Source organism: Typopeltis vanoorti, chromosome 4 (assembly GCF_054136105.1).
Source record: "Typopeltis vanoorti isolate ZY-2024b chromosome 4, IOZ_Tvanoo_1.0, whole genome shotgun sequence".
NCBI classification, from domain to species: domain Eukaryota; kingdom Metazoa; phylum Arthropoda; class Arachnida; order Uropygi; family Thelyphonidae; genus Typopeltis; species Typopeltis vanoorti.
Window position 1 is genome coordinate 161,609,905 of NC_143552.1, and position 13,084 is coordinate 161,622,988.

The following is a 13,084-nucleotide window of genomic DNA, read 5'->3' on the forward strand; positions in this document are numbered from 1 at the left end:
TTCCCTTGGTCAGAATGTTTTTCATGCTAATGAAGGTTGATCTAGCAATTTCTATTCTTCTTAATATTTCCTTATCACACTTTCCATTCTCTGTAATTAGTTGACCCAAATAAATGTATATAACTCTACTTGATCTAAAGTATTTCCTCTGATCTTAATATTTATATCGGGTATTTTCCCTTTTGTTACCGGCATGGTTTTGGTTTTTTGAAGTTGAAATTAAGTCCATATTTTTCACTTAGCTTCAGTGTCTCTTCTGGTAGGTTTTGAAGATCTTTTTTATTTTCAGCTAGAAGTACTGTATCACCTGCATATCTTAAGTTGTTTATATTCCTGCCTCCTATGCTGACTCCTTTAAATTCTTCTAATTGCTGGAAGATATTTTCAGTATAGAGGTTAAACAATATAGGAGAAAGAACACAACCTTGTCTGACACAGCCTTCTTTACTGGAAATTCCTCCGAGGTTTCTCCTGATATTTTTATTGAGGCAGTTTGCTCCTGATATAGATTTATCAGTAATCTGATATCTTTACCATCTACTCCTAATTTCTGATGCATTCGATTAGTTGTTCATGTTGTATATTGTCAGAGGCCTTTGTGTAGTCAATAAAAATAAGTAGACTTTTTTCTGCTTCTCCAGATATCTTTCTATAATAGTTCTAATGTTGAAGAGTCCTTCTCTAGTTCCTTTATTTTCCTGGAAACCAGATTGTGTTTCATTAATTTCCAATTTGATTTTATGTTTATTTCTTCCTAGGATGATAACATAACTTTTACTATCTGTCTACTGATCAGACTGATTGTTCTGTACTCTTCACATTTGATTGTCTTCGATTAAGCATTGGTAGGAATGTCGAATGCTTAAAATCTTTTGGTAGGCATCCAGTTTCAAATATATTTTGTTACATATGTCAGTCAGTGATCTTATAGCCTTATCATTTAAAGCCTTTACATCTCCAATACATCTCCTTGAAAACCAGGTGATCAAATAAATCTGTGCACAATAGTCTGTGTGGCCTGATCAAAGCCTTATACAAGGGAACTATAACCTCTTTGCTTCTGCATGTCAATGTCCTTCTGATTATTATTGCCATAATCTTTTGGAATGTTCTTACAATTTTAGCAATGTGACCGTTAAATTTCAAGTCTCTGTTCACCATCACTCACAGATTTCTCATCTCCTCCATCTCTCCTAAAATTTCTCCATCAATTGCATACTCTGCATCCCAAACTTGCCTACCAAATTTCAGGACCTTGCACTTTGTAACATTGAATTGATAGCTTCACTCTTATAGTCTATTCAGATCCTTCTGCAAGGCCACAATGGCTGCTCTACTTCTTATAGCTCTTCCTAACTTTGCATCATTGGCAAACAGCTGCACATCTGCAGTTAAGCTAGTCCGAATGTAATTAACGTCCATGTTAAACAATAATTTTCCCAAAATAGATGCCTGTGGCACTCTACTAGTGACCTTCCTCTTTTGTGATATTACTACTCCATATAGTCAAGGAGACTTTTCTTATTCCTTGCCTCTTCTCTCCATGTGAATTTGTGCATATTTTTATCTTGGAACATTGTGTTAGTAATAACCAGTCCGTGTCCTGAGCAGAAATCCAACAGGTATTTGCCATTATTATTAGCTTTGCTCTTTTCTCCAAATTTTCCAAAAATATTTTTGTATGTGTGACACTCATTTCCTACTCTGTTATTTAGATCTCCAAGGACCAACTTTTCCTTTTTCATTGTGTCATTTGCTTTCTCTAAAGCCTCAAAAAAATTCCTCCACTTCTACCTTAGTAAAACCTTCTGTGGGACCATAGGCACAAATAAGTCTCATTGTTCAGTTTCCCCATTGTGATATTTGCCCACATCACTCTACTTGAGACTGCCTGCTATTCAAGAAGATTAGCCTCATATTTAGTGTTGAATACTATGGCTACTCGTTCTTTTCCTTGATTGTCATTGCCTGAATACATTTTGTATTTATTGTTCAGAAAGATCTCACCCAGTTTTTGTGTTTTTTTTGTTTCAGTCATCCCTATTATGTCGATCTGGTACTTATCCAATTCCTTAGCTAGCTTCATTTCTTTGCCATTCAGGCTTCTTATGTTGATAGTACCAATCTTGAACTCCGATAATGTTGAGTTGGGGTAAGTTTTAGGATTTGCTCTAGTAGCTGACTTTTTGCTGCTTGTCCTGGTTCCCTGGCGAGTACAACGGGGGCCTTGTTTAACCTGGCGACGCCCCAGCCAGCATGAAATTCTGACATGTTGTACCATCATTTGAAATTTTGGTTTAAGCCAATAAGAATACAGTTACCAAAGTCCTCCCATGACTTTTGTTTAGCTAGGTTGGCAAGACCAAATTGTATTCCTACATGTCAAACAGTATACTATACAAATAGAACATTTAAACTCTAACTACAAGCTCATCCACACAGATTCATAAAAACAGTGGCTTCTAGAAATGAACTTGATATTACTATTTTTAAAATATAATTTCGATTTTAGTATTATCAGTGATGTAAAAATTTCTATTATTATTATTATTATTATTATTATTTAATTTTTTATTTTATTTTATTTTTTGAATGGAAGATATAAATACATTTGGAATACTAGGGAAAGAAGAACTGTAACTGAGTATATCATTACTAATCATATACTAGCTCTTAACCAATGGCAGAGAAGATATAAAGAAATAGACAAAAAGTTTAGCAAAAGAAAAATACATTTCGTTGACATCTGGGCTATGAAATAAAATTTTCCTATGGAACAGTCTTCCCCATACCATTTTCCTCAATGCATACAACCTTCACCTCTTCAAGAAACACATTAGCAGATTTTGTTCTTCTCTGTGATCACTTGCACACACGTGCCACTGTTGTCATGTTATAAGCTGAAGCCTTTCCATAGGGAGTTGATATTAAAAAAAAAGTAATATTCTAAAATAAATGCTTCAGCATGTAAAGAATATGAAACTGTGAAATACAATTAATAGTGAGATAAGGAAAATTAAACAGGAACACTGGAATTACTATTCAAAAGAATTAGTACATGCAATTTGATTTGATTATTTTCAAGGTCTTTACACAGTAGGAGATAACTTTTGAAATAATAAAAAAAAAAATGTATGTATTTATATTTTATTTTATATATTTTTATTGATTTTATTTATATAAAATATTTTAGATTTTTATATATATACTAGGGGGCTACGTCCCCCTCCCAAGTTCTGGACTGGTAGGCCGGTTCTCCTTGAATTCTGATGACTCAAAATTTGAAGACTCGAAAGGGGTTCTGCCCCCTGGCGCCTACGGGCCCCCGAGTTCCGGACTGGTAGGCAGGTTCTCCTTGAATTCTGATGACTCGAATTTTGAAAACTCGAAAGGGGACCCCCCCCCCCAGTGCCTATAGGCCCCAAGTTCCGGACATGTTATACCATCTGTCTTGAATTCTGTTGACTCGAATTTTGAAAACTCGAAAGGGGGGCTTCTGCCCTCCCTGGCATCCAACCCCCGAGTTCCGGACTGGTAGGCAGGCCGGTTCTCCTTGAATTCTGATGACTCGAATTTTGAAGACTCGACACTCAGGGTAACCCCTGAGTTTCAAATAACTTGACAAAAAATGTGACACAAAACCGTTACATAAAAAGGCTTATTTTATATTATAGAGTAGATATATATATCAGGGGTGAATATTCTGGGTGTGCAGTGCCCATCCACCGAATAGCAATATCACTAATATTATATTTTTGCATATATTCCTGTTAAAGACTCTCCTAATTGTTTCCAGACTGTGTGATTTCTAAAAGTAAACAAACCGCGTAAACTTACATCTTTGAACCCTTTGTATAGATGGTGCAGCAGGTCAAATTCTTAGTGATCTAGTAGTTTTAAACCAATCAGAAGGCGAGGCAGGTTGAGCTCTGAGACAATAGCACCTAGAACCTGTGATTGGTTATTGTGTTAACCAATCCACTTAAACATTGTCATTTGATATGAGTTGCTATTTTTCTTTTCTGAGTTTCATCTATTTTGTGGGCATGAAGTGTGAACTGACATGGTAGGCAAGTTTTTATATATAATATAGACACGTTTTTAATATATAATTTTTGATAAATTTATAACATTTTTGCTCATATTTACAATGAGAAACAGTTTGTAGTCAAAGGAGGTAAGACTTCTCCTCCTCTTCCAAATTTTACACCTTAAGTAATTGAAATATACTAACCATATACAGGTATCCCTCGATTAACACAGTTAATTTATCCCTCGATGTTACTGTGTATATCAAAATCGCATTAATTAAATCTAATAATCAATGGTAAAAATTACAATTCGTCCATGATCGATTACTGTATTAATAATTCATTTTATATGGTACTCTTTTAGGAAAGATAAAAAATGAATGCAAATTTAATGTTTAATAAATGCTTGTACCTACATTATTTACTGCAATTTTTTTTTTTTTATCAAAAGAAGTTATCAAGAGTCGTTTGAACAGTTTTAATATTTTTCTTATCGGCATAAATTCTATGATAACAATCACAATGACTCTCCCGACCTCGGCAAACAAGCGATAAAACATAAAGAAAAAACACTGCAAACATAATACACGATGGTACAAATTAAGTGGATATTGAATCCCACATTATTTCATAGCTGAATATAGAAACTACAAGAGTTTCATGCCGAATATATAAAAACTAAAAATTTCGGCAGATGCAAGCATAAGCAACCTTACGGGCAACTCGTAGTAAAGGTGGAGTAAGCTCCAGATCACTTTCCTTAGTATTTTCCATAATGTAAATAAAGCACATCTCCTAGAGGACATGTATGATAAATAAGCCTTTGGTTCTCTATTTCAGTAATATATGATTGTTTATTTTCAGTTACAATCTAGAAATTATTGAACAAAGAATAAAAATATAAAACAAAACCATACTATACCGACATCGGAGGTCGCGGTATCTCTCAGATACAATTTACTGTCAAATATCACAAACCTTTACATAACGTGTGTTAAACCAAACTGACAGCAAAAAATAGTGTGGAATATCATTCGTAACATACGAATGCACAGCTACTCATGACCTCTAAGCTATACACTGAATTGTGTAAGAATATTTATATTAAACATTTTTCATGTATCTGTCAGATCAGCTGTGAACTCCACAGGGTTAAAGGTGTGTTAATCGAAACTTGCTGCATATATCAAGGGATTGCCGCAGTTAATTTCGGTGCGTTAATCAAATCCCGCGTTAAGCAAGGGATACCTGTATAGCATTCTCCTTCATTATTGTTTTCTAATATACAGTATCTTAAAACAAACACATTGTCCTCCACTCTGCACAGATTTGGTCACAATTAATCGATAAATTAAAGTATTCAAAGTTATCCTACAGTTAATTGCATTAGACCAATTAAGATGTACACTGATGTACTATACATTCTTAAAACTTTCATACAGCAATAAAAATGCAATCATACAGTCAAACTGATGTGAATTTTGTAACACGTTTTATGTAAGCCACGACAGCACACCCAGCCGAAATAGGCATGTGATGCCACTGATATATATATATATATATATATATATATATATATATATATATATATATATATATATATATATATACACACACACATACATACGTGTGTGTGTGTAAGAGAGAGAGAGGGGGCATACCACCTAGATAGGACCTTTGAGTCACCCATGTGTTTCACTTAGTATTGTGTTGTATTCGAGTGTGTGTTACAAGAGTTATTTAGAATCCCTGAAGATGACTCAGTGACTGAGATGAAATATTGCATTAAAATTAGTTTTTAATCCTTTCCTAGTGTTATAAATATTCCATTAACCTCCAACATGGGTCCTCACAGCACTTAAGCCTCAACACACAGAAGGAAACATTGTTAGCATTCAAGAATTTGTGTGTGAGCAAAGCTAATCTAAGGTAGGTATGATCATTTAATCATCCTACCAGCTATGATATGTTTAACTGTTGTGCAAATCTGGAGATGAAAAGTGTGTGTGCCATTGAAATACCAATAAGATACCATTGAAATAAGTTTCAGTAAGGAAATACGGTGAGTAAACATATTACTTACTATTATAATAACGGAATTAACTCACACAAAATATTCTTTATTAGTGGAATTTTCTCCTGAGTATCACAGGCATCATCAGTACAAGTACAAAGACTAATTAAACAGTAACTGATATATTCACAAATCATCACCTTGGTAGCTGAAGTAAGATAACTAAACCTTAAATTCCAAAAGGTCCTTAAATTTCCTAAATTTATTTTGAAAAAAAATAAATTATATATTTGTATACAATTACAAAAGTTAGGAAAGATTTGCTGATTTATAGAGTACCTTTGAGTCACCTACGTGTTTCACTTAGTATTGTGTTGTATTTGAGTATGCGTTACAAGAGTTATTTGTAATCCCTGAGGATGACTCAGTGACAGACAAAATATTGCATTAAAATTAGTTTTTAATCCTTTCCTAGTGTTGTAAATATTCCATTAACCTCCAACATGTGTCCTCACAGCACTTAAGCCTTAACACACAGAAGAAAACATTGTTAGCATTCAAGAATTTGTGTGAGAGCAAAGCTAATCTAAGGTAGGTATGGTCATTTAACCATCCTACCAGCCATGGCATGTTTAACTGTTGTGCAAATCATGGATGAAAAATCTGTGTGCCAGACTGAACAGTCTGGACTTGCAGAGCATGCCATCACCACACTAGACATAGAGTTCATTGGAAAAAGACAAAAGTCAGTTCCTCATGGAACGGCTTTACAAAGAAACATGTGAAGCGTTACTTCACTCCCCTAATCTAAACAGATCCGATGGTCTACGTCTTTTCCCTTTGTGGGAGATAGTACTCTATAAATCACCAATCTTTCCTAACTTTTGTAATTGTATATGCACGCACACACATATATTTTTTTTTTTCAAAATAAATTTAGAAAATTTAAGGACTGTTTTTAGTTATCTTACTTTAGCTACTTAGATGGCGCTTTGTGAATATATATATATATATCAGTTATTGTTTAATTAGCCTTTGTACTTGTACTGATGATGCCTGTGATACTCAGGCGAAAATTCTACTAATAAAGAATATTTTACGTGAGTTAATTCCATTATTATAATAGTAATTAACCATTGAGGTAACTTTGCTACAATGTTTAATTTCATTGATATATTTAAAACAAACACTGTTTGTATTTGTTCACATTTCAGATTTATTTATTAATAGTCAACAGTTTATTTATTTTTAACTTACTGCACCTAAATTTTTTGTATTCACACAAAAAAGACAATTAAAAACATAACGATAGGTTTGATCTCAGTGATTATTTGTAACTTTACGGTATGCACTATAAAGCGATGTTTGAAGAATGCAATAATTTATACTTTTTATTTTGTTACAAATGTTTGTAAAATGTTGGTTTATTATTATTTGTTTATCTAGATTTCGGCAGTAATGTTTGATCTTGCTTGGAAACTTTCTAAAGATACTAATGACCTTCTTTGGTAAGGATGCTTTTTATTATTTATATATATTATCTTTATTTTATTATCTGCATTCAAGTATGCAACATTTTTTTGACCAATTTACCAATTATTGCCAGCTTGCCACCAGAAGATGCTGGTAGTAATATGTTATTATTATAATGTTACCTATAACATATTATACGTAATAATGTTATTATCTAGTAATAATAACATATTATTACTAGACCTCCAGGGAATCAAGGTCTCACATCATCACCCACGCATCATTGTGTTGTACCTTTTCTTAAACTAATTCAAACCAGATGCACTCACTACTTCAACAGGCAAAATCTACCACTCACTCACAGTTCTATTAGAGAAAACTCTGGCTCTTACTCCTTTCTTAACTGTACATGAACTTAACTTCCACAGATGTTCCCTTGTCCTTTGGTTTATATTAACTGAAGTTTTACTATAGTTGTTTTGAAACATGGTAGTTTCCATAATTTTTTAATGTATGGAAGAAAGGATGTGCACTATTACTAATGACCTCTTCCAGCTTAATTTCATCTATCAACCACAACAAACTTAATAGCATCTAAACGTGCTTGTGCCAAAGCATGTCATGTGAAATGTCAGAATCAAAAACACTCCTGGATCCAATTTACATCATCGTTTAATCAAACAACCAGTTGCAAAAACTGTGTGGGATAAAATCCAGAAGATGAAAGGTAGATACAAAATACACCAGTTGTCTACTTTGGAACATAATGGATGTATTATTGCTGATCCCAATGCTTTGGCACACAGTGTTAGGAAAATGGAAATGGTAATCACATAATGGAAATGGGGAGTAGAAGTCATGATCATTCTCTTTGAAAGGGCTGAAGTTTGAGAATGGCTGGGTGAAAGGTGTGACATAGTAAAGGAAACTTGGACAAGGTTACAGTTTCACTTACCAAGAGGAGAATTGACATTGCTGGTTAAGAAAGGTCAAGGATCTTAGTCAGATGTCAAGAATTATATGGTATTCTGATAGGTTGGTGAGTTATTTGTATTAGATATATTCTTTGGCATCTCTACCAGTTGATCTGTGTAACCGAAGAAGAGGAAGAGAAAGCCAATTTAAGTTGTGGACAATGGTACTCCTCAAGGAAATAGTCTCACTGTTTAGTATGTGGACTGCAGAAAATTAAGCTTTAGATATAGATAATCAGGAGGTCAGAATTATTATCAGAATTCAGAAAGTAAACACCAAATAAATTAACTAAAGCATGATAAGGAAAGAGTTAAAGCAGGTTAGACAGGAGTGGGAGTTGGACTCAAGATTTGCATCTGTAGTTTTGTTCTTCATTAGGTTTTTGGGTTTGTGTTGTACAGATTTTTTATGAACCACTGATGTAAAACCGTGTTTGATTATATTGTTTTTAAATATTGGTGGGGGAGAAGAGTTACATAAAGAGTAGCGGTTCAGTGAAGTTTAATTATGTTGGACATTATAATATCTACTTTAATATATATATATATATATATATATATATTAATATACACACACACACATACATACATACATATATATATGTGTGTGTAGGAAGTTTTTTACCTTGGGTATAATATACGTTGAAGATACCAAGGTATTTTAATTATAAACCTGGTTTTAATCCATTTCCCAAGTAAGCAAACAGACAAGTAAGTTAAGTTTGCGCCTGCAAGTAGTGCAAGTCTGGGTGACCCGCACGTAGTGCAATTAGAAATTCCTTGGTATTTCTAAGCCTGGCTCCCACTGATGAGACCTCAATAAAGGTCTAAACCAGTCTGGGTAGTGGCCCCTTGCCTTTAATGCATAGCATCATACATCTCCTCAAGGAGATGTACTTTGCATTAAGGGTAAATACCAAGAATAGTGATCAGAGCTTATTCCACCTTTACCACGAGTTGCCTAAGACTTGCACTACGTGCGGGTCACCCAGACTTGCATTACTTGCAGGCACAAACTTGACTTACTTGTCTGTTTGCTTACTTGGGAAATGGATTAAAACCAGGTTTATAATTAAAATAGCTTGGTATCTTCAACGTATATTATACCCAAGGTAAAAAACTTTCTATATCTATCTCTCATCCTGAGATTTTTATTTAATAAGGTCAAAGCACCTTATGGTAACTTGTTTTGGTAAAATATTTATAAGCTCTGTATTACTTAAACCTTGGTATTTCTAAGCCTGGCTCCCGCTGATGAGACCTCAATAAAGGTCGAAACCAGTCTGGGTAGTGGCCCCTTGCCTTTAATGCATAGCATCATACATCTCCTCAAGGAGACGTGCTTTGCATTAAGGGTAAATACCAAGAATAGTGATCAGAGCTTATTCCACCTTTACCACGAGTTGCCTAAGACTTGCACTACTTGCAGGTGCAAACTTGACTTACTTGTCTGTTTGCTTACTTGGGAAACGGATTAAAACCAGGTTTATAATTAAAATAGCTAGGTATCTTCAACATATATATATATATATATATTATGGAATGCACATGCATTATCTTCCAATAATTGTCCAGACACTTGAGCAATTTACAATTGATACCAGTAGTCAAACCCTAATGTCAGGTATGTCCACCGTTTGGCTTTGATCACATCCTGCACCCTTTGAGGGAGGTTTTCCACCAATGTGTGGCAGACATCATTTGGAATTTGTCTTCATTCTTCCATCAAAGCAGCACTGAGTTCAGCGACTGATTGAGTATATGCTGCTCTGGACCTCAATCGCTGCTCCGATTTGTCCCACAGATGTTTGATGGGATTGAGGTCAGGACTCTGCATAGGCCAGGGCAGTCATTTAACATCGACCTCTTCATACCATAACAGCTGCAGCTTTGTCGCATGGGGATTGTCGTCTTGATAGTAAGATGGGTCTGTTTCATAAAACTCCATTGTGTAGGCAGCGCCTGCTTATCCAGAATATCAAGGTACTGAGAGCTGTCTTCATGGAACCATGGATAACGACCAGTGGTCTCACTCTAAACCAGCTGAATCTACCATAGATCTACCACCCCACCCATTACTCCACCACCACCACCAAACTTTACTGTGGGTACAACACGCTGTAGTATCAAGCATTCACCAGGCTGCCTCCACACCCACCTTTGCCATCAGACTGGAAACAGATAAAACTTGATTCATTGCTCTGGAGTGCCGTTTTTCTACTGATCAATTGTCCAGTTCAGATGCTTTTTGCACCAGGCCAAATGAGCCGCCTCATTCGTTGTTGTGATGTTCGGCTTGTGTACCGCTGCTCTTCCATGGAAACCCAGTAAATGGATCCACCAACTACACCAACAGCATCTATCGCCCATCACCACCACTAGCATTTCCTCGGCCAACCAGGCTGGCATCATTTTTGTTTTAGGGAAATTTCCAGTTTATCAGAACTGGTGTTTATCAAAACTTTCCAGATCCCTCTCATATAAATTTAGCCGTTTGGCATGTGCAGCTTGCTAAAATATCACCTATTCCTTTCCTTTCCTCTTTATCCTCTGAATTTAAAAGAATATTAAAAGAAAGTAAAAAACAAACAATACATATTTATTACATGTATAAAAGTAAAATTTCTTTATAGAATTTTCCCCTCTTCTTATCATGGATGATATCAATATGAAAGGTAGAATAACAGAACAAGCACGTGAGAAAAGGATTAACAAGTTGTGGGAGTGATGTTGTTTAACATTGCTCATTGGTTTTAAATTTTATATATTATATTTTTGTTGTATATTTTCTACTAAACCTCACTAGGACTTCAGTCTGAAATTAGACTGTATTGATCTTTGCTGTCATTTTAACTGTTTTGCTTGGCTCTTTCATAACAATTCAGATTTCATATCTGAATTTTTAATCCTTCTGTCATGTGTTTGAGCTTCTTCACTTTTTGTATACTGAAGATACTATGCTGGGTAAAAATTCTATAAAATAGATGTTTTTTACTTAAATAAACTGTTTATTATTTGCTTCTATTGTATCATCTTATGTCATAATTAAAGTGCAAAGAAATATATATAATATGAAGTTATTTAAATACAGAACATTTGGAAGTGGGTAGTGCTCACGTTACCACTGAATTGCTAAAGCAGAACCTCTCACTGTTATAGAAACTTTATACCTTATTTATCAAAGCATTAAACAAAATCTATTATATAGAGAAAGCAGAATTTGAAGAAAAATATATTAAGATATCTCCAGGGAGTCAGGGACTCATTGAGGGAGGCGATATACTGCACTCACCAGCTATCATACTTGTTCTTGAATTCATTCACACTACAACTTGCACACACAACATTCAATGGCAGTCTATTCCAATCATGCACCACTCTATGAGAGAGAAATCTAGATCTCACTCTCTTCTTAGCAGCATTCATTCTCAGTTTCAAAGATGCCCTCTTGTGCTTTCCCTACTCTGCATAAAATAAAAAAATTCCATTACACCAGGTTGATAACTTTTAGCAAAATGGGCACTCATGAGTTTGAACAACCTCTTCTACATCTGTCACTTGCACACCATCTGCATTCAGAAGAGTTATTCTTTCTTTTGCTTGCAGCATATTGATAGAATTCCTTGGAGTCATCTTTAGCTTGCAAGCCGGTTTCTTTTCATAATCAGACTTAGCTTTCTTTGCAACAATTGTGACCCCTTCTAGTCTGCTGCTTATAATCCTGTATAACACTTTCAGAAATTTATAAGTCTCAATCATATCATCCCTCTTTCTCCTGTTTGCTAGTGTCTGCAGCCTACAAATTCTCAATTTCCCCTCATAATCAGTTGTTTAAAGTTTTTCCGCTTGGTTATAAATTATAACACTATAAATTAAAGATACCAAGAAATTATATACTTGGTTTAATCCTTTATCCAAGTGTAACCAAACAAAGTTTGCACTTTAAGTATTTTCAGGACTACTAACTACAATATCTACTAACACTCCTTAGTGTTATGGGATACTTATACGAGTTGCCCCAGTCCTGAAAATACTTCAGGCGCAGACTTTGTTTGCTTACACTTGTATAAAGGATTAAACCAAGTATATAATTTCTTGGTATCTTTAATTTATAGTATAACCAAGTGGAAAAACTTTCAATAATTAACTATCTCTAATCCAGAGTATTATAATAATAAGGTATGACACCCTTTTGGCAACTCATATATGAAAACATGACTTTTGCATTACTTCAACCTTGATATCACCTCTGGGTCTGGCTCCCACTGATGAGACCTCAATAAAGGTCGAAACTGGTCTGGGTAATAATCCTTCCCATAATGCATAGCATTATACATGTCTACAAGGAAATGTGCTTTGCATTATGAGATACTAAGGCAAGTGATGTGAAATCATACCACGTTTACCACGAGTTTTCCCAGTCCTGAAAATACTTCAGGTGCAAACTTTGTTTGCTTACACTTGGATAAAGGATTAAACCAAGTATATAATTTCTTAGTATCTTTAATTTATACCCTTCATAATCAGTATTCCACAATCCTGATAACATTTCTGACAATCTCCTTTGCATCTCTCTCTCTCTCCACTGTATC

At 34.7% G+C, this 13,084-nt stretch overlaps 1 protein-coding gene across 1 annotated transcript in view; it reads left to right on the plus strand.

The window, feature by feature from the left end:
* The window catches only part of Cdc45 (cell division cycle protein 45), a 309,294-nt gene that overhangs the window by 139,968 nt on the left and 156,242 nt on the right, over positions 1 to 13,084 (plus strand). Inside the window, exon 9 of the mRNA XM_090392057.1 lies at positions 7,492 to 7,553. Coding sequence (XP_090248183.1) covers positions 7,492 to 7,553 — 62 coding nt within the window. The remainder of the gene's footprint in view (positions 1 to 7,491; positions 7,554 to 13,084) is intronic.